Below are 23,073 nucleotides of genomic sequence, written 5' to 3' on the forward strand. Positions count from 1 at the left end.
TATCGCCAAACCACCACTCGGTACGCAGCGCAATACGGCAACTTTGCCGCATTTGCTCCAGGGAATTTGAGCGCGGGAACACAAGAAGAGCACTAAAGTTCAAGAAGAAGGGTTGGCAGAAGGGGAATTCCATGTGCCACTTCTCAGAGACCCTTTTATATAAGCATCTACATTGGCACATAATATTTGAAGTAAAAATAACATTGCAGATGTCCAGGTCTGGAAGGCAGCTCTGTGTGCGTGATTTATTTATTTATTTTGCAATGTTTCGCTTGGATTCTGCCGCTACCATATGTATGTGTGAAGGCACATGGGATAGGCAGGTCAGCGAAGATGTAGTTTGAAAACTGCGTAAACACAAGTCTACAGATTACTTTGATTTTGTTACATTCTGGTTTTTCAACAGAATGATTAACTGGGAAGGATTTACTTGCATGGATTTTCAAAGCAAAATTAAGTGTTAACTGCCAAGCAGCAGTAATCATCATAAACCGTCAGCTATCTTACAGTGATACCTTTTGGAGTAAAGTGATAGCTAAGTCCAATTTTAAAACTTGACCTCTTACGCCATCCCCCTAATAAAAGTGCCTGGTGCAGCGTGCCCAGACTTTCTCTTTTTCTAGGACATGTCCTCTATTTGTTAGCCTTGTGTCCTGGAAAAGAACTTAAATGTCCTCCTTTTCCATGTGAGTGGGCCCCTGCAGGCAGCACACAGCCTTCTTGTAATTAATAAATTGTATGTAATATAGTTTTAAATTTAATAATAACACAGTGTTTAAATTAACCGCATGAAATCAATTGAGTGTTTTTAGTTTTCATTTTGTCATGCCCTACATTTTTCTGGGGTGTCCTACATTTTGGGGTGTCTTGTCCTCTTTTGCTTTTATGACAACTGGTTACCCTGGCCAGGTGTTTCATTTATCCGTGTGCCTTTTGCAGGAGATCTAACAGCAATTTAAACATCTCTTGTGAATGTGCTCTTAAGATTAAGTGACACAGGGCACTTAAAATGGCACACTGTTTTGCTTAAATATTAGCCATGAATCTTGATCAGAATCGTGGCACATTGGAGAGTTGTAACTCTTCCTCCCTGACCCATTGTCAACAAAATCATCTCCCCCCCCCCAAATAAAAGTCTTTTTATAGCAGAACAGGTTCTACTGTTGTCAGATGTTGCTGAAGTTATCTTGTTTTGGAACTGATCTTGCTTTAGGTCAGCTATACTCCCTTGCTGTCTGTACAAATACAGGTGCCCCCACCCCATATCTGGTATCTGTGGTTTCACTTATCTGTGGATCTCGGGGGGGGGGCATGTCCATTAATTTTTTTTATTCGTACCCGTAGCGCCAAGTCTTGCTTTTACAGTTTGCTATAAGCATGATGCTTAGAGACTGACAAGTAGGCAGAAAGCCTGCATGCTAGACTGTAAACAGAAAGTTTCCTATATGGGGTTTCTATGCCCACAGAATGTATCCCCCATGAATATGGAGGGATACCTATAGCGTATTGCGTTAGTGACCCCCAGGTAAATTTTAAAAAAAGAAAGAAAACCTCCCTGCCTGGCCACATCAAGATTGTCACAATAACACTGCTCCCCCCCCCCATGAAAGACTTACAGGGTTCCCAAAATCCAACTGCTGCTGCATTAGATGCTTTGTATACCTGCTTGAACTCCTGCTGAACTTTGCATTTCACAGAACATGTTTTAATATAGAGTATGCAAACTTTATGTAGGTTGCCAGTTGCATATTTTTCCTTCTTTTTCATATTTTCGTTATGAAGCAGGCGGGGCGGGGGGGGGAGAAAGAGAGCTGGAAATAGCTTTGAATGGGCTGCAGAACCAAAGCTTCCCAAAGAACCAGGCTGAAAAGAGCTGTCAGCATAGTTTGGCTTCAAGGCAAAAGCTCTGTTGCCCTCACACCAATAGCTGTTGAGGGGAATAATCCCACTCCTAGGAATTCCTCTGCCTCTAGGAAGTATTGTTATTGGATGAAATCACAATAATCCAAAGAGTGAAAGGGTCAAGATCCTCAAAATGCTCACATGCTCTTGGTGTTCATTCTTTCCAACCCAGTTTCACTTCCCTTCTATACAAAGCTCATCTACCCTCATCAACTCTAGATAGGGTCATCTGAATTTAACATCCAGACAAAACAGATTTCAGTGTGTTGCAGCATAAAATTACAGGGTAGTTCTCACACCTCAGAGCAACTCTTCTGCTGCAGATCTTTCCCCCACGTGCGCTTGTGCGATGTGCGTGCAAGCACACACACCTTGAAGTCAATAGTGTTACCATAGTAAGGTTAATTAAATTACTAACGAAATGTGGGATAATTACATACAATGAGTTCTGGCACAGTGTTTTGAGGATGTGATTTAGCATTACCAAAAAAAAAGGGCCAGCAGTAGCATTTTTAGATATTAATTTTGAGTGTCTTGTCTTGATTGGAAACCACAAAACTATAAATTAGCTGGTCTGGATAATTAGGGAGGTGACACACACCATAATGCAAGATTGTCAGTTAATAATCAGTTAATAGGAGGTTTCAGATGTGAAGTTGCACTTAGCAGGGAAGTCAAGGGGGTTGAACAGGCCATTAATTTTGAACCACATATGCATAATGGTCAGAGTCCAGGCCTATAGATGATTGTGTCTTGGTCTCAGAACAAACAAGAGACCAAGACACTTGTCCTGAGACCAAGACACATGTTTAAAAGACATTTTCTGCAGGATTAGATTTATACTGTTCTTTTAAAAAAAAATGTAAACAGTCTTTCCTCCTCCTTAAGCAGCTAATTATTCTTGCTGACCTTGAGATATAATCATAGATTTTCTCCTCTAAAGTCAGGCATTTTGGAAAGGCTTTTTCAGTGCTGAGGTATAAATGAGGAATGTATGTTTAGGACAAAATTTGTGTATGCAGAGGTGATGTGTAATTTTTTTTGCTATTCAACCATTCGCTGTTCTCCTTATGAACTATTTGCTGAATAGATGTGAATTCTGGTATGAGAGCTGGTATATAGAATCCTGGTAGATAAAAAGGTATTTTAAAAAAATAACCTCAATCTTTTTCACTGTGTGGGAGTAGCCTTTTCCCATTACTTTTTGTAATGCCTTCCTGTAAAATATTACAAATTATAAAGGTGCGGTGGATGAAATTATAGAAGGATTTTCAATGACTAGGTGAACATAAGCAATTCTGCCTGGTAAGTAGCAAAGCTCCACTGAAAATATTGTCTTTTTCGCCCATAGTCTTTCAGGTACCAGAAAATGTTATAGCATTTTAACATATCAAACAGCCCAATCCTATGCATGTCTCCTCAGAAGTAAGGCCCATTATAATCAGTAGGGCTTATTACCGGGTAAGATTGGATAGGATTGCAGCCCATGTTCTTTATTGCACATTGTAGATACTTCAGCTTCTACCATTCTAATAAGCAATCTTTTCAATGGTATATATCATGTTTGCCATTGTTTAGGACTGTAACATGTACAGAAGCTGAAAGAAGAACTACTGGGATCTTTCTTTACACCACCAGTTTCTAATCATATGTTATTATTTAAAGGTGGGATGTAATTCCCCAAGCGCAACTCCTCAACTCCTCATTCCTAGTGGCATTTACTGGACTGCACCCTCAAATTGAAGGAAAATGAAGCTCTTTTCTCTCTAGGTGCAAAGTTGCCATGTTTTTTTTTTTCTCCTCTTCATCAACAACTACATTCTGTCAGTGACCAGTTGCCAGGAGAACCAACCTAAAGAAAAACCCCCATGTGGTCTTGTGATTCAGATATCAGAACCCCGAGGTCTAAGGCATTGTGTATTAGTATGTATTAAGTTAAGTCTTCATTCCAGGTAGCAAAAACAGCTGCATCTTAAAAAAAAAAATCGTAAAACTACAGTGTATGGCTTCAAGAGACCAGCTGAATCACACTCGAGATATTATAGATTACGGGTTGAGCGAGAATTGGGAGAGGTATATTGGGACAGGAATATTGCATATATTTGTTTTGTGTTTTCAATAGTCAGCAGAATAATGGAAATTCCTTAACTACTTCTCTTTAACTTGCCCAAAGAAAGCTCGGTGTGTTGCTAAATCTCTTTTCACCGGCACTGCCGAGGAACAACTTTAATCCTTGTTAGAAAATTGCCGAGTCTACGGCTGACAAAGAGCTCATGCTTGTTCTATTGTTAGTGTTCCCGGGCCCTGAGAGTGGAGCCCTTTACAGCTGCATAGATCCAGCTTGCCTCAGCTGTACTATTTAGGAGAGGAGGGTTTGTCAATTTCTATTGACAATGGAGAGAGTTTTTCAGTGCCTGTAGCGGTCCTGAACACAGTTGGGGATCAATGCCAGCCATTCAAGCTGCACCCTCTTTCATTGCTTTGGTTTGTTAATTCAAGACTAAAGGTCCACTGAGGGGGTTTAGGGTGTTTAAGAAAGCTGATGAACTGAAAGCGTTTATAGCCCTGGTGTGGCAATTTCCATAGTCGGTGGCAACTATTGGTGCGGAGGGAGCTGTGTCCTTGTTGACCCTCTCGTTATTAAAGATGCACAAGTGCTGTGCTTCTCAATATTTCAGCACTCTTTCATTGTCAATACCACCTTCTGAGCCCTTCAGCTTGTTACTTGCTCTAAAGATCTTCTTAGATTGGGTTTGAAAACTTCACCTTAAACACTAGATTAGACTGATGTTCTGTTTTCCGTGCTCCTGTTGATTTGTTGAACCTTCCCAGGGCTGGAAAGCAAGTAGCAGCTTGATGGGGAGACGGGCTGCTAATATGATTTACCAGTCTACAGTCATGCACAATAAGTGTGAATAAATACAGAGGTCTTGCAGAGTCAACCCTAGCCTTTCCTTTTTCCTCTATTTTTTTTTTCCTTACTTCAAAAGAGATATTTCAGGGGAAAATAAAGTGAGTGATACATGCCCTTACAGGAGCTGAGTGAACCATGATTGAGGGTGGCAGAACAAATTTTCTTTTAAAACAGTTGGCTGCTGTCATGCACTGAAGTGAAAAAAATGTATTATATACACTGTTTTATTCTTGTGTAGTATCACCACACAAAGTAAAGCAATAATGCCATGGGATTGACATCAGGGTGCATTGTAATGCTTTTCCCCCCATCGTGTTCAGGAGAATGTGATGGGGTAAGGAAATTTTTGAATGATATTAAGGTACCTGTGCATTTTGTTTTTTCATTAAACAATTTGAAATCTAACAGCCATAGTCCAGTAATTCCTAAACGTCACATTCTCCATCTTACAAATGCAAAAACCTTGTATGCTTTCTTTGAAAATTGCTTTAAAAAATTGCAAATAAAGAATTTCAAATTGCTTTGGAAAAACCCTAAAAAAGTATTATTTTCCTGTCCCAGTGAATATTATTCTCTGTAGTCAGAGTTAGACAGAAGTAGGACTGCTGTGATTTACTATATTTTTATATTGTTTGTAATGTCCTATATATGTTCCTAAGAGAGGGGTGCTTTTTTAAAAAAAAAAACTACATACTCCTAATTATTGATTATTATTTGCAGTGTGCTTTGGCTGCAGAAGCCTTGTATCTCTTTGAAATGCATCACACTTACACAGCAGCAGGCTTGCTGGCGAGATTGTACCCAAAATGTGACACACTCTCTTATACACACACACACACACACACACACACACACACACACACACACACACACAGATGTTTTTCTGATATTTCAGTGGTCAAGGCATATAGCTTGTCAATTAGTTCTGTCAGATTTCATATCTTAATACTAGTTTTGTGAAATGGATGTTAAGAAGAACATCAGTTCCAGCTATTTAAAAATAAATTCCAAGTTTGTTCTGAATGCCGTAAAAAGTGCAGGAGCATTTCAAGGACGCCGGAGTCTGTGTATTCTCCTTTTCTTGTGGGAGCTTGTGTATGTGACCCTCTAAGCTCTCTTCATGGGGGGGGGGGGACTGAAAATCCAAGCTGAAAAAAAACATCTTGTCACAAATTCCGTGGAACTTCTGCCTTTGACATTGAAATGTATTGTGCGCCACATAAAACTCAGGTCAGGATTTTTGCAGAATGTAAATAGAAACTAATGTTGCACAGTAAACGCTAAAATAGAGGATGTGAATTCACAACTTTCAGAGGTTCATTTTTGTCCTCCTGTTACATATAACCAGAGAGCGTGAAGCGATCTAAATGATAAAAATGTATGAATCCTGTGCGGCTTCCCACTATACCCTGGAGTGCTAAGCAATTATTTTCACATTTGGAACATTTGAAGGGGATAAAAAACCTCTGGCCTGGCCTGATTTGTGTGCCAGTGACAAATAGCACCTGTGTGTTTGGGGGAGTGACATGGGCCAGGGCTCTGTTCTCCGTTAGCTTCCTGAAACCCCATTAATTTCCTTTTGTAGGGCAACGAGTCACTGGACTTGTGACGCTAACTGCAATTTGAGGTTTGCTCATTTGTTCAAGCTGCGCCACTCTTCTCCCTATTAATTGTCGACTGCCCAGTTATCTTTGCTTAGCTAATCAGCAGCCCACAAGCCTGAGCGTCTTCTTCCTTTTTCTTTCCTCCTGGAAGGTGACAGTTTTTCCGTGGAAATTTAGCACGGTATCCATGTTGTGTATCTCTGAGATTAAATCTTCTAAAGGTTGGACTGATAAAGGGAACAGATTGGGTCTATCATGTTGAGTTTAACAATGAATAGATTCAAAAGAACAAATGGCAGTTGAGAGATTTATCAGGTGAGTGAATTTGTCACCACAAGTGAATTCACGGAGATGCCATCTGTTCAGCTACATGATATTCCTCCCATTCATTGCTGACAGTATTCACTTGAATGCCACCTGTTATCAAGGGGTTAAAATTTAAATATCTTTAATGATTTTTGTAAAAGGTATGAATATGTTTTGGGGGGAAAAGTAGTCTGTAGTGTAGGCTCCTTATAAAGCCTTTGGGGGGGGGATCAGGATTTGGCTGTGAAAGTTATGTCAGTAATAGATCAAAAACAAGAAGGAAACTGGTCACTTGTGTATATTTGAATGCCATGTACTTGTCCACCACAGATACTAAATGGTGGATACATAGAGGGTATTTACAGTGTCCTTATTAAGAAATTGTTGCTGTCAAAAGTTAAAACCCTGAATGAGGCTTTGGAAAAATATTGGTGCAGACAAAGGCTAGTAACCCAAATAGAGTTCCTTGGATGGTCTACTGCCTATGATTCTCTCCTATGGTTACGCTTGTTGACAGTGGCATACCTGGAGGGAGGTACCCAGGGTGGCAAATGTCTAGGGATGGCATTCATTGCCCCCACTGCACCTGCTGACCCCTCTGGAGGCAATCTGAGGGCCAGGGAAGCCACACATGACCTCCCCGGATCTTAGGAGGCCTTGTAAGGCCTTCTGGAGGCCAAAAACCATCACTTTTGGTCCACAAGACCCTGGCAGCCACAAGGGGGCTACAAGACCCTGGTGGCATCTCCTGAGTATGCAGATGCAGAAGTAATTGGCAGTGACATGATGACATCACCGCCCATTATGTCCCAGTTACTCCACCAGTTACTCACAGAAGCAGGTGACAGTGGGTGAGGTGGGGTTTTTCTGTCTCCCTGCCATGCAGTTCTGGCTTTTCCAAAGGGGAAAGGCGAAGCCGGGGGATCAAAAAGCCCCTGCAGGAGGTGGTGGGTGCAACAGGGTTTTTTGAGGGTCACCAAAAAAGGCCTTGCAGGCCTCATGTGGATTGTGGGCCACGTGTTGGGCCACCCTGTATTAAACTATGCAGAATGCGACTATGTCACATTGGCCTATGGAATTATGCAGACACAAGTGGGGAATATAGTAATAAGGGCGGGTGAAGAGAGCACTTCATGTGAACAGCAACAGATGGCTAAGCTGGAAAGGCAAATGAATAATACTTTTTCTCTCAGAACCTTTACAGGGATTCTACTGCAAGTCTCCAGACACAGCATCCTCCACAAACATCGATTTTGTCGCTGCAACTGGGATTGCAAGGGCAAGGCATCCACAGAGTCACACACAATAAGAGAAAACTGAATATTTGTATATCTCTTCTCCTTTATTCAACAAGTTGTAGTGAATATAGAAGGCTTTGCACTCAGCAGCTGGGTACGCATCTTGGCAGCACAGGCACCTAACTGGGTAAGCTCCCAGAGTGCACTGGAGGAAGCTTATACAGTGCACAGGAATCATTCTGGCTGAACATTGTACACTCAGCACATTGGTGTTCATGAGGGGTGCTGATCAAACGTTGATTATTCCTTTGCAGAATCAGCTCTAGGGCACATGGAGTAGAATTAAGCCATAGTTGGTGTGGCAACACAATCCCCTGCATTATTTATTTTTATTTATTTTTTATTTTATTTATACAGGTATTTATATACCGCCTTTCTTTGGTCGTCAGATTTCTCCTCAGACTTTAATCCAAGGCGGTTTACATAGACAGCCTGTAGGGATTTTTACAATTGAATAGTTCTAGTCTTTCATAGAACTCCTCGTTCCAACTGGATTCCTTCCCAGTCTGGCCTCTCTCTGGCCCTTCGCCTCCCACGTTCCACTTGACGGCAACTCCTCTCTGCCACCGAGGGTCAGCTCATCAGTATGTCAGCGTGTCCTCGGTTCTCGGGTACTTGTCTTGAACTGGCTGCCTCAGATTTTCAGGCATACAAGGCGGCAGCTCAACCAACTGAGCCAGACCTCCTGCCCCTGTGGGTGAGTATTGTCTTATTGGCTACATTATCTCCCCCTCAAAATTTTCAGTTGTCTGTCTAGAAAACCACCAGTTCAAGCATGCCTCAGAGGCAGCAGCCTTCTCAAACATGCACTTCTCAACCTCAAATGAGCACCTAGTCATAGGACCTTGGTGTGCTATCATTGTTTCCCATTATTCATTACTACCTTCGCTTCTTTCCATAGACAACTATGCAGCCACTCAGCCAGCAGAGAGGAAAGGATGTTCCGCACATGAATCAGTGCACGCTCCAAGCAAGTCCTGCAGACCCCTGGGAAACCAGCTGTTCCTACATGGAATTCCCTTTTTGTTTTCCTTCCTGTGCTCCTGGGCCTCTCAGATATATATGGCAGGCATGACTTGGGGCCAGCCTACTCATGACAGTGACTGAAAGACTCGCATCAAGTTAGGGAAGGGGACTTACAAGGGATGGCCCACCTCTTGCATCTGTTTGCAAACCCCCCCCCCCCGTAGCCTGTGACTCAACAAGCCTCTTCACTTGGTTCCCCAGTCCTCTTCCTGCTGACATAGTGAGTGGGAAGCGGACTGGGCCAATAGCAGCCCAACTCTTTCCACCAGCACCACTGGAAAGAGGAGGCTGAAAAAAGCCGTCACTGCAACTCACCACCATTTTCTTGTCCAGACAGCTGGGCAAGGAGAGGGAAGTACAGCAACCTAGAGCCCGCCCCCCTTATCTGGAGCTCCAGATCTCTGCCTCTTTCTGCACTCTTACAAATGAACAAGATGAGCACAGGATGCCAGAGTTCAGGTAATGTCCAGTTCGTGACATGAGCCCAGGTAATCCAGTTTATGACATTTGGTCTCCTTGCCCCATCCCCAGCAAGGGGAAGGAGGGCAAGGAGACAGTAGCACCTGCAGGGGGAGGCAGACGTGCGCTGCCTCAGGCAGTGCATCTGTGCCTAAACAAGATAGTCACAGGTACAGCAGCCACCATCATGAGAAGGCTGCACCCACTACTGTGCTGTTCGAGATGTAGCTTTCATAGACCCAGGGCTACAACGTGAAGGGAAAAGGATTGCAACCCAATGTTTATGTAATGCTGTTGGAAATTACTGTACTTATGTTGAATAAAAATTGTGACGCCGGCATCTCTTTTGTCCTGATAACTAACAAATTGGAAACCTCTTCCCCCAAACCCTCTAGAATCACTTAACCCTTCACATATTCAGAATGGGGAAATGGATGGTGGGTCTTTCCACCATCTCATCCATCTGTGACTTGTCCATGGAGACCAGTAAGGGGAGTGAGAACAGAGTCTACCTACCTGTGTTCTCAAGACTCTTCCACGTATCCATGGTGGGATAATGTGTTTTGTTAGAAGATCGCTTATATCCCTCCTTTCCATCCCTAAGTCAGGATGTTGTTGTGGTTTGGGAGCTGGACTTAGTCTTGCAAGAACCAGGTTCAAATCCCTGCTTAGCCATGAAGCTTCCTGGGTGACCTTGAGCCAGTCATAATCTCTCAGCCTCACCTCTATCTCACAGGGTTGTTGTGAGGACAAAAGGAGGAGAGGAGCTATGTACACCAGCCTGAGCTCCACGGAGATAGGGTGGTATAAAAATTTGAAAAATACATAAAAATAAACCAAAGATTCTCTAGATGTGTTTGTTGAAAGCTGTCTCTGGGACTGGAAATTTCCCTACAAAACAAAAATGTGAAATTCTTAGAAGTTGGATGTAATGTATAAGCTATACGCTCATATTTTGTTATGAACTGACATCCAATGTCAATCTCACAAGGAACCTTAAGCAGAATGTCCATCAGTCTCTATTATTATTTATTATTATTTATTTTATTTTTCACATTTTTATACCGCCCTTCCTCCAAAGAGCTCAGGGCAGTTTACACAGCTGCTCCTCCCCTCTTTCTTGTCCTCACAACAACCCTGTGAGGTAGGTGGGGCTGAGAGAAAGTGACTGGCCCAAGGTCACCCAGGAAGCTTTGTGACCGAGGGGGGATTTGAACCTGGATCATCCAGGTCTAAGTCCACCTCCCAAACCACTACACCACCCTGGCTCTCTATTCCTTTTACCTTGTTCTGTCCTCAAAGTAACAAGTCTGTGTTACCGCAAGCTCCCCTAAGTATGAAAGTATTGTGTGAAAAGCTTAGTATTGTTCGTTCACCATTTTCAAACGCTGATTGGCTGGCGCAGAGGAGGCGAGAGCTGTTTGATCCGCTAACAAGCAAATGCAGTGTGTTTGTGAAGATCTCTACAGCTAAGATGTGCACGTGTAGAAGACATTCCAGAAGTAGTGCTTTGGGAGGACAGTCTCCCCTTGCAAGCCACATTGAAATGAATGCTGTTGTGCCAGTAGCGTAGCCCCCATGAGGGGGGAGTGCGGTAAGTACTGCAGGCGCCGCAGCACACCGTGCAAGCGACCCCTCTCACTCAGAGCCATTCCGGGAAGCGTCAGCAATGGTGGGGGGTGCCTCAGGTGGCCCACAGCTGGCACCCTACACCCACAAGGCCCCTCTGGAGCAACTTCACCTCACCTCCTTCGTGATGTTCATTCTGCCGCAGTTTTCAAATACAGCAGCAGAGTGGACTGGAAAAAGGAAGATGCCACGCTACTTCCAAGAAAAAAAGGAAAACAAAACCTTTTTGTAAGTGGCAGTTAATGCTTCTCCTGACTTCCATCTTCTGGCCTGCTCTGTTGCTGTGCTTTGAAAATAGCAGCAGGATAAATACAATGGAGGAGCAAACATGTAAAGGAAAAACAGGGAGGGAGGGGGGGCTGTCTCCAGTACTGCTGTTAGACCGTCCTGCTGTTGCCTTCTCTCCTCCTGGTTGGGGGGGGGCCGGGGTCCAGCCAGCTCAGGAGGACATATTTGTGGAGAAGGCAGGTGAATTTTGTGTGTTCACACTTGCATGGGAGTGGCAGAGCATAGCACCGGGGGTGGTATATCGGTTGCCATTTTGGGTGATGGTTCAAGCACGGGCTCGCCCCTGCAAAACAATCTAGTGCAGTGGTTCTCAAGCTTTTTAACACCAGGACCCACTTTTTAGAATGCCAATCTGTCCTGGCTCACCGGAAGCGATGCCATTAAACTGGAATTGATGTCATGGCTGGAAGTGACATCATCAAGCAAGAAAATTTTAACGCCTCCCCATATGACCAAATCAATTAAGTAAATAAATTAAAAGTTTACAATAAGTATAAGTTTAAAAATGTACTTAAAGAAGAACCCACCTAACCCTCCCAAGCCATTGCTGGTATGTTTAAAAAAAAAATTCTCAAACATCCCAAAGGCTGCAATCATACCCACGCTTACCCGGGAGTAAACCCCATTGACTATTATTGTTAAAAGCATATTTATTTATACAGGTATTTATCTACCACCTTTCTTTGGTCGTCAGATTTCTCCTCAGACTTTAATCCAAGGCGGTTTACATCGGCAGGCTGTTCTAAACCCCCGTAGGGATTTTTACAATTGAATAGTTCTCGTCTTTCATAGAACTCCTCCTTCCAGCTGGATTCCTTCACGGTCTGGCCTCTCTCTGGCCCTTCGATGCTCCACTTGACGGCAACTCCTCTCTGCCACCGAGGGTCAGCTCATCAGTATATCAGCGTGTCCTCAGTTCTCGGGTACTTCCGGTTGTTTCGAACTGGCAGCCTCAGATCTTCAGGCATACAAGGCGGCAGCTCTACCAACTAAGCCAGACCTGCCCATTACATAGTAGCCTGTTAAAAAGTACAGATCTGTAACATTTCCCCAAATGCAGTCACATACCATGGTAGCATTAAGTCTAGTATATTAAATAAAATACACATTGAAATGAATGGGGACCCACCTGAATTGGCTCGCAACTCGCCTAGTGAGTCCTGACCCACAGCTTGAGAACCACTGATCCTAGTGGATTGTATGCATGTCATTAGCTTTCTGGTATCCAGAAGCTAACCTGTGCATCATTAAAACTGTGTGTAACTGACTGGGCTAGCCCCACCATAGAGACCAGGTGGGCAACCACCTGACTGGAGTGTCTATGCGAAAGAGTCGTTGGGGGCACTTTGGAGAGGAGGCTTACAGAGGCGGCTTAGTAGCTCCTTGGCTGAGTGATCTCCTCTCCATTCAACAGGGCGTGATGGAGAGCTGTCTCTTATCTCCAGTGGCACACACTGGAGTTCTAAAGAAGTAGCAAATTGTTAAAAATGAAAATAAGAAAAATATTCTTAGGCAACTCTTGAATGTTTAATGTGCTTTTGTTGTGCAGCATATCAAAATGGAGGTGGTAAATGTTTGATTAGTACTGGGCAACAACACAAAAAAAACCTTTTGTCACCCTTGTTCGGCTCGATTGCTTCTCACTGCATATAGGAGGAATACTTGAAGCCCTATTAATATACAGCATTCTCCCTCTTTGAGACGTTACTTACTCTTTCTGAGATTTATATATAATATTCTATTGTAAAGAAAGAAAACATTGTATTAGGAAAAAGTTTTAAGTCCCTTTTTTTGTAGAGAGGCTCCTTGGACTTGAAGCATTAATTCTCTCCAAGTGTCCTTTTGCTCCTAAAATGAAAACAACCCCTCTCCTTTCAATAGTTAGACTACAAATCTTATTTTCAGTAGTTAACTCAGAAGCTACGGTGGCTGTTCGTTCTGGCTCGTCAACACGATAAATAGCAATAGTATATTGGTTATTATTTTAGCTATAACATTTTGGTTTCAAAATACTTAGGTACCTAATGACTAAATGGAAAATGCCTTGCATAAAAATGAATTTTTTTGTCTTCCTTGCATCAGTACAGTGTTCATTTATGTCCTGTCTAGTTACTGAACAAAGGAGTAGCATTGACATAGAAAGGTTTGTGCAAAGAGGAGCGGTCATTCACTTTCAGATCTCCACCTACAGCCCATCCATGCGGTAGCCAAGAGTCTGGAGGAGCACTTCAGTTTGCAAATGGGTTTCTCTCTGTTGGACGATTGCATCTCATCTTCCACCATTAACTGGGTTACCACCATTTTGTGTATGGATCTTGTTTGGAAATAGACTTGATCACAACTCTTTTTGCCGGTCATGCTATGAAATGGAATACACTATAGTCCGCCCCAGTATCTATAGATTCAGAATCCACGGATTTGCCTCACCATGAGTATCGTGGATACTGGAGGAAAACCACTTCTGGTTTGCTCATCAAACTAAAAGTGGCCAGATTTGTGGTTCCACCAGGAATCCTGGAACGAATCCCCCACAGATAACAAGGGCAGACTGTGCTACTGCCTGTTCCTCAGAGAGGGGCTGGACAAGGCAGCTGTATGAATTTAAAAGATTTTTAATGGGCAAGGGTGCAAATGTCAGAGAAATGTCCAAGGAAGTGGTCAAAGTTGAGCACGGTTTCTTCATCCCATTGTTAATAGAGAGAGACCTGTTTCTCTATGTCTCCTCTTTCCAGACACCCTTGGGTACAGAGTGCGAGCAGTAAGACATGCCAGAATTGTGTGATGTTCTCTTCTTACATCCAATTTCATTTCTCTTTATGCTAAGCAAAACTTGCAGTGCTGTACAGCATTTCCCCCGCTCCCTTCTTTGTGAAATAATCTTCCCCCTACTGTTTCAGCAATCAGTATTTCATGTAAGTGTGCATTTAATCCCCCCCCTTTTTTTTGCCTGGCAATAGCAATGTGCAAAACACTCTTTCACAAGAATATGGCACTGCTCGAAGATGGAGCTGTTATTATTGTTAATGTTAATTCATGTGAAGACCAGTCCAGGTCAGGTTAGCTGATTTCCTAGCAACAACACTTACCATTTTGCTAACAGGAATTAGAGCATTATTGGTTTCAAGTGCTGATTTGCCATCATCTCAAAGCATTCCATTGCTTCTCATCCCTAAATCTGCTAAATGAATAATGCTAGATTTCTTTTTTTTTCCCCCTCTCTCCCCCTTTCTTTTTCAGCAATGGTACAGTAGTTCCATGAAAGTCATATGCGTGTGGCTGGCTGATAGATTAGACCTCCAGCTTCATATCTATCAGCTGAAGACCCTAATCAGGATTGTAAAGGTAAATATATTAGAATGTGTTTGCACAGCAATACTGCAAATGTATAACTTAAGCCTGTTCATGATCAAATGGTATACCATGGTCACTTGCATCATTGATCAAGAGCACCTGCAATTATATTTCTAAGTAGCAACAGGAAAGAAATACAAGTTTTTTGTTCTCATTTTAGGCACAGTGCTGATTCTAGTTTTGCCGCCTTAACCCTGGTTAAGATCCCAAATGTACAAAGTGACTTAAATTTTGCTTGCCAAGCAAAAGTTTGCCCCTATAGTAGTGGTTCCTAAACTGTGAGCCATGGCTCCCCGGTGAGCTGTGGAATCCCTGCAAAACCCCACTACCCTATACAGTGTATGGGATTGTAGCCCTAATGGAGAGTCACTGCCAATGACCCAGTAGGTCAAGGGAGCCACCACTTGAAAAAGTTTGGGAACCACTGCCGTAGAGGGCACATATAGAGGCACTAGCAAGGGCTGCAGGCAGAGAGGTGAGATTGCCTTAACCATGGTTTGACTTAAAACAATACGTTATCACTAAGCACTTAACTATGGTTAATGCAAACTATCATTTTCAAATCATTATTTTTATCTCTGATTTCTGGTCAGCCATAAATAGATATTCAAACATTACGGGTAAACATAGAAGACAAACCATGGTTCACCCGTCTGTCTTCGTAGAGTCCTAGCAATTATATATACTAAGTCCCCAAGATGTACACTGGTTCCGTTCCAGGGTCTGAACCAACTTGTCCAGAAGTTGAAACACATGTAAGTTGAAACAATCCAGCTCTATCGTGTTTGCACAAAAGCACCACAAGGGAAAGTCTGAGCCTGCCCAAAAGTGCTGGCACAGCCATCTATAACTCAGATGACCGTCATTCAGGGACCCAGTATACTACTTTAGCAGTGTGAACCAAACTGTGGGGTGGGTTCGGTCAGTTACTGACCTGCTGCCCCACATTCCAGGCACCTGGTACTGATTTCAGTGGCTATCAGGGCGTCAGTCCCAACAGTAATATTTTCTTTTGATTGTACACATAAGTATACTTATGTAGATCGACTCCGATCGTCATAGTCAGAAGTCAAATAGCAAATTTTCCAAGGTTCACAACTGGCATGTGTTATTTCAGTAACCGGTACAGCAACTCTATAAGAGAGGTTAGAATTTTCACCCTCCTTTCCATACAAATGGAAGCGTGAGAGAGAGGAGGGGCTGTCCAATAAGTTTGTGGCTGAGAATGAGATTGTGACCTTGGTCTTGTGATTCACTTATGGCCCAATTCTATGCAAGTAGCGTGCCACATACACGCTCCATTGGCACACCAGACCTTTGCGCTGTTGCAAAAGCACTGTGAAGTGCTTCACGGCAACACATGTTTTGCAGCCCCAGTGGGAAGGCTAAAGTCCACAGACTTCCCCTGGGCATGCGGAGGGATGCCATGCGGAGCAGGTAAGACGGAGGAACGGAGGGGGTGGAACAGGGTGGGGGAGGTGAACGGAGCCTGAGAGGGGCCACATTTGGTGGAGCCAGCATGTACTGTATCCTATCTCCCTTCTCGGACCTGATCAACCAACATGGATCAATGAAGACTTGCTCCAGCAACATCACTGGCACAGGTCTGAGATGGCCCATTGCGGCAGCCAAAATTCTGCTGCACATGGGCTGCAGCATAGGCACCGTTGCGTCAGCATGGGGGAATTTAGATAGGATTGGGAAGCCCATGTCCTAAAGAATTGGTTCAGGGGGTTTGCTATTCGAGGCTGAAGCAAACCAGTACACACCTGTGGTTTTGTATTTGCTATGTAAAGATGCTCTCCAAATTTGAAATAGGATGGAGAGAATAATGTATTTAACAATAATCAATGTCAAAACAGTTGAATCTGTTTTACAAGGGAAGTCACTGTAGCAAAATTTAGTGGAATACAAGCAGCTAACTTCTGGCAAACATGACCCCTGGGGCCAACATATTGCAGAAGAGAAACCAAAAAGACCACTTAGCCAAGTGATTGCTGAGGTGATTTAGTGATTTGAAGGCCTATCTGAATCTGCTCAGCTACTTATCAGGTACAGTAATGGAACATTGAACAAATGAAGATTGACAGGAGGCAGTTCTTGCTTACGGCAGATAATCAGACTGCCCTGAGCTGATTTCAATCGTCAAGTACTATTGATTCCCTGAGAGCATGCAAAGGAATTTAAGTGGCGGTTTCAGTTTTATATTATATAGTTTTTTTTATAGAGAGTGGCACACTCAATCACAATCTGTGCTAGAATAGTCAGATGATCACCAACAGCCCTGTCATGCCTGAGTTCAGTGAGGTTTACTTCCAAGTATTATAGGACTGCGGCCTTAATGAAGTTGAGCTGATCTTAAAAAATGTTGGTTCAGATACAGCACAAGCCACGTGCCCAAAGGTAATGTAAATCACTCTAGACTCTTCACGTTTGACGAACATATAGCAATGACATTAAGACCAGGTCTCCCTCTGAGGCAGTGTTGCTCAAACTTTGAGGGAGCTTTACTCCCTCAGTAAGTCCTTTGCAAGGGAGGGGCTAGGGCAGCCACGTGACCTCCAGGATCAGTTCAGTAAAATCAGGCGCAAAGCACCTCTTGCAAAACACAAGTGCTTTACGCCCACTTTTACTGAAGTGTCCAAGGCTCGGTAAGCTCTTCGGAGGACTGCATAGGGCTCCCTCCACCTTCTGCAGTCTGCTGCAGCCCTACCTACTTGAATGTAAGTGAAAGTGCTCCCCATAGGGATGTGATCCTGGGGATCGCTTCCCTGCCCCTGCCCCTTAAAGGGATGGGGGAACCTTTACACAAACTGGTGGGTCGTGACCCACCAATTTGAGAACCACTGGAGCCCACGCCAGTGCGCGGACCCCTGTCACAGCTGTGCAGTTTTGCAACGACTCCTCCAGACATTTGGCAACAACATCATCACTCAACTTCCAGGCTGCCGAGCTCCGTACCACATGGAGCTTGGCTGGAAGGTGCATTTCCACACAGCCACACACTTTAGTGGGAACCAAAGGACCTAATTCAACATTTTCATGATTTAAGCTGGAAGAGGGTGGAATTGTGCCTTCCTTGTACATGGTTACGTTCAGTCTAATTCTTCACTTCTAACTCCATCAGTCAAGCCAGAAACTTACTTTCTCCTGTGGCTGCTTGCTCAACTCTTCATCGAGAGCACCTTTCTTTTGCCACATGCAACAAACTGATTGATGCTGTGTAGTCTACAATAATAGCAAGAATGTGATGTTCAGGATTTACAGCAGGTGGCTTTCACTGGACCAATTGACTTCTATTAGTAGAACTATCACCCCAGCATTTTTGTTGGGCTTGTTTTTGTCAGAAAGAATACAGAAGCAGTTCTTTGCTATCTTGTTAGGGCAGAGTTACTTACTAAAGCAGTGTTTCTCAACCAGTGGTACTTATATCTCTGGTGGTGTTTGAGGTGGTGCCTGGTGTTACTTGACGGACCCCCAGACCCCCACTGCCTGGCAGTGAAACAAGCAGTGCAATGTGGCAAGCTGCAGTAGGAGGCTCAGCTTGGTAGGCAGAGATCCAGCATGAGCTTTTCACATGCTTGAAAAAGCCCTCCTGTCTCTTCCGGAGACTTACCAGTGTTACATCTGGCCTCCCAAACTGGAAGTACCTGGTGATGACATCATCTCCAGTTACTTCCAGTGGTACTTTCAATAATTGGACCGTGCAAAGAGGTACATCTGGGGACAAACATTGAGGAATGCGGTACTAAAGCAGACACCTATACCTGTTTGCAAGTAAATAGCACCTGCAGCTCTTCTAGACAACTTGTCTAGAGCAAGCCCCTAACAGTGGCGCTGGCCACTAGGGTCTTGGAAAGTGGCTGGTAACCTCGGTTTTAGCCTAGGTGGACCGACGGTCTTCTATGTTTGCCCCTTCACCCTGTTTGCCTTCACCATATTCCTTGTAACACCCTTCCAAGTAACAGTTAGATCTTTGATCCATCAGTCTCTCCAGTTGGTCTAAAGTTTTTATTTTTTTGGAGGAGGAGGATTTAATCCTACACTTAAAATATATGATCTTGTTTCTATAGAAGACCTACCGAGACTTCAGGTTGCAGGGCGTGCTGGAAGGAACCCTGAACAGTAAAACGTACGATACTGTTCACAGCCGTCTCACGGTTGAGGAAGCCACCGTCTCCGTGTCCGACGGGGGCGGACTTCAAGGCGTCACAATGAAGGACAGTGACGAAGAAGAAGGCTGACATGCTGTCTATCTCATTAGGTGTTTTGTGACTTGTTCCTGCGTTTGCATTTATAGTTTTGCCTTAATTGCCCCAGCACTAAAATGTAAATCATCCCACTTCAAGGAAAGCGAACAATGGCCTCCGAAGGATGGGATTGGAATTGAGGAGCAGGACAAGGGTGGCTTCGTGCTAAGGACTTTCTGGAAACAATGGTTTTTGCATATTTTTCTATGTCGCTTTGCTTCGCGCTGTGAGAATGCCGGCATGGAGTTCGAGCTCCACTTGTGCTTAAGTTCCCTTTTTTGTTTGTAGCGTTGCGGTTTCTTTCTGTACCTCTGCTGAAAAGTGGGCATGCCCTGTGCAGAAGAGAACTTTTTGTGCATCGTACAACCCACTGGCCATCATCCTTTGAAACTTCAGTACCGTTGTTCAAAGCAAGCATTGTGTCACTTGCAAGGATTACAGTCTTACCTGTATTTTCCATAGTTTGTTGCTGTTGGTTTGTTTCTCCCCCCCCCCCAAACCAGGCCCAATATTAGATGAAGTGCATTAAAAATCTTACCCTTGGTTTCTAGCGCTCTGGTTTTGCCATCTATAATCAAGGCAGGATTATAGTAACAAGTAACACCAGAGAAATGGACACAAACTAAATTCCAAGTGCTATGTCTTCATCCTCCTTGCAAGTTTTAAAATATCTCATCATGTTGGATGTCAGGAAGCTTGCCCTTCAGTATTTCTATGTCTCTGTGTAAACTTGCAGGCAATAAGAACCCATTTTTTTTTGGCCACAGCCACCTCTGTATCTAGCCCATGTTTGTATAAAATTCAAAAAATTAAAAGATGTTTGCAATATTTGAAATCACTTGACCTCATCTGATTTGGTTTTTCTTTTTGGGGGGGGGGGGTTTGATTGGTTGGAATTTTTGCTTAAATGATATGCTGCCATTTCTTAAAATCCTGCAGCATTTGATGAACTGTTTTATGTGAGTGAAGAACTACTAGAAAAGTTTGAAAATAGTTTTTGTTTTTTGCAGGTTTTGTGATTTGAAAAAAAAGAAAAAGACAGAAAGCGGTGTTATGTGTTTTTTTTTTTTTCCTAAGTTCTCATTCTTATTAATTTTAAATGCTTTAAAAGTATACTAGGTGGGTGATACAGGTGATGATAGTGTCAGCAGATATAGCCTCAGTATTATTTTCAACTGAAAAAAAAAAACTTTTAATTTCTGGAAAATATCTTAAACACTAAAACGCAGTGTTGTATGTTTTTATTCGGATCTCTTGGACACCAAAATGCAGTGCTTTGTGTTTTTCTGTTTACTAACAAAAAGGAACACCTCTAGCTATGACTCTTTTTAAAAAATTCTGTTGATACTAAATGGAAAATATTCAATTAGTAGAATATATATATATATATATATATATATATATATATATATATATATATATATATATATATTGTGTTCTGCAGTGCAAAGCACCTCTGCCTACTGGTGACAACCTGAAAAACTCTAAAAGAATCTAGAAGAATACTGTGCAAGGAGTGCGTGGGGAGAGGGTTACTTATGTTCCTATTGACCCTAAATGTCTGGCCTTAATTTAGCAGTGAAGTGTTTTACTCCCATGAATTCCTTCAACAATTCAGCATCTTTGTGGTTTATGCAACAGTACTTTGCAAAGACAGGTCACCCAACTTCACAGCTGTTCGACAAGCACGAAGGCTTGAAGGACTGAACGGTAACAAGCTTTGAAGAGGTTTTTTTGTTTTGTTTTGTGTTTAAGCATAGCTGTAAACTGTGAAGAACAAGGGCAAACAAGTTACACTTGGACAGGACTTGGCTTCTCCTAGAAGTGGCAATTACTCTGTTCCCCGAGAACACAAAATAAAGCTATTTAGTGGGAGAGAAAGGGCAAATAAAATATTCTTGATGTTCTTGACAGTTTTCACAGATATTGGAAGGGGAGGAAAATATTTCTGGATTCACGCTTGCCTTCTCTGATCTCTCTCGTCTGGAATAATCTTCACTGTTCCCAGATGATGGCAGAGAAAAGCCAAAGGTTTTCTGCTATAGTGAGTGTGATCATGCCAAGTTCATTATTATTGCTCCAGTTTGGGCTCATTCACTGGTGATTAGATGGAGCTTTTGCTTAGATCGGTGATTTTCAACCTTTTTCATCTTGTAGCACACTGACAAGGCACTAAAATTGTCAAGGCACACCATCAGGTCTTTGACAATTGACAAGGCACACCATGCTGCCAGTGGGGGGCTCACACCCTCATTGGCTCTACTAATAAATGACCTTTCCCCAAATTCCACTCACGGCACACTAAATTCCACTCACGGCACACCAGTGTGCCACGGCACAATGGTTGAAAATGGCTGGCTTAGATAAACACCTAGGCAAAAGCAAAGAAGTAGGTTTGCTAGAAGTGGACATTACCTCTCTCTCTCTCTCTCTCTCTCTCTCTCTCTCTCTCTGTGTGTGTGTGTGTGTGTGTGTGTGTGTGTGTGTGTGTGTGTGTTCTATATATAAAGGAAGAGAGAAGCTTCTGGGGGAAGGTTTCAACAAATCATCTGTGAACTATTTCAGAGTTCCACATTCAGCGTCCACATTCAGTTACATGTACACAAAAGTCTTTAAACTAGTCCTTCAAACTAGTTCAGTCCCAATAATGAGGATTTTTTCACCCATTAAAAATAAAAGCATGTTTGCATTTCCTGCATTTGTGATTAAAACTGTAAAACCTATGTTAGTTAAAATAGCTATTTAACCCATTTTTGCCTGGTCCACAGGTGTACACATTTGGTCCCTGTTGCATATATGCAACATTGGGCAGAAATGGCTTAACCGTGTGTTTCTGCTGCTTTCAACCCCACCATTGAAGACATTTGCACACTCAGCCATACAGGGCGAAGCTCACTGGGTTTAATGTGCTATTGTGGAATAGCATCATATGGATGATAGAAATAATTTTCAGTATTTTCAGCCTCCCCATTGGGGGGGGGGGGAGGGATGTTTCAATCAGCCCAAGGTGCTTTTAATCACGTTTGATGCTTTCCCATTTCAAATGCAAGTAAACTTGTTTGTTTTGTGGATGTCTCACATTCACAAGAAAAACTAAGGTAATGAATTTACTTCCAACAGCTTTGTGATAACATCACACACATACTGTATGTGCGCCGCTCAAACGTCAGTCCTGAGTTTTGTGGTCCCTCACTGACAATGTTAGGTTTGGGGGGAAGTTCTATCTCCAGGAGGAAAAGCAAAGTGCTGCCACTTGTTTTGCAATGTGCAGTCAGAGGGCTCTTTCACGTGCACATAGAGATGTGATATTCCATCTAAGTGTGTATGAATGCACAGCCACTGGTTTCCCAGCCCTGCCTCGGTGAAAGTTGTCACTCCCTTTTCTTTTTCCCCTTGGGTCTTCCTAGATTGTAAGATCCTCAAAACAGGGTTCTGTCCTCTCATTGAGGTAAAGCACCACGTACAGTATCTTGATACCACTATATAAAAATAGCTTGGACAAGAACACCATACCCCCATTACATAATGTTTTGCAAGTAGAAATTGCATTAACCCAATGTTGCAGGTGTCACCTGTGCTGAAAATAGGTTGGTTTAGGTGCTCTCTCCTGATGCAATTGCTTACTGCCTAATAAGAGTATTTTATGACATCTAACAACCAATAATCTAGGCCCAGGAGCATCTAATTTTGGAGCAGCCCCAATGCATGTTTACTGAGATGTACTGAATTACTCCCAAGTAAGCATGTATTAGAATGCAGCCTCCATCACTGAAAGTATTGTAAATTCTCCAAAGGATATTGAAAAGAAAAAAAAAATTCCCTTATTTTCAGAAGCCCAACAATAAAATTATGTCCTTAGTCCTGTTATTTTCTTTTTTCCTCTACTCACTGCAATATATCATCAATGGTGTTTTAAGATGCAATGTTCCAAGTGTTGGACTAGATGACCTACTAGGGGTTGAATGAATGACCTATTAGGGGTTGGACTAGATGACCTATTCGACCCCTTCCAACTCTATGATTTTATGAATTGTCTTCCCTGAGCA

General features: G+C 42.9%; 1 protein-coding gene across 4 annotated transcripts in view; it reads left to right on the forward strand.

Annotated features, from left to right (window-relative positions):
- Positions 1–19,845, forward strand: part of CADPS2 (calcium dependent secretion activator 2) — a 308,405-nt gene extending 288,560 nt beyond the window's left edge. For all 4 annotated transcript variants that reach the window (XM_066634562.1, XM_066634564.1, XM_066634565.1 and 1 more), the window contains 2 exons: positions 14,664–14,768; positions 18,851–19,845. In XM_066634562.1, coding sequence (XP_066490659.1) covers positions 14,664–14,768; positions 18,851–19,021 — 276 coding nt within the window. In that variant the 3' untranslated portion in view covers positions 19,022–19,845. The remainder of the gene's footprint in view (positions 1–14,663; positions 14,769–18,850) is intronic.
- Positions 19,846–23,073: the final 3,228 nt, after the last annotated feature.

Source organism: Tiliqua scincoides, chromosome 7 (genome assembly GCF_035046505.1).
Source record: "Tiliqua scincoides isolate rTilSci1 chromosome 7, rTilSci1.hap2, whole genome shotgun sequence".
Taxonomy (NCBI): Eukaryota; Metazoa; Chordata; class Lepidosauria; order Squamata; family Scincidae; genus Tiliqua; species Tiliqua scincoides.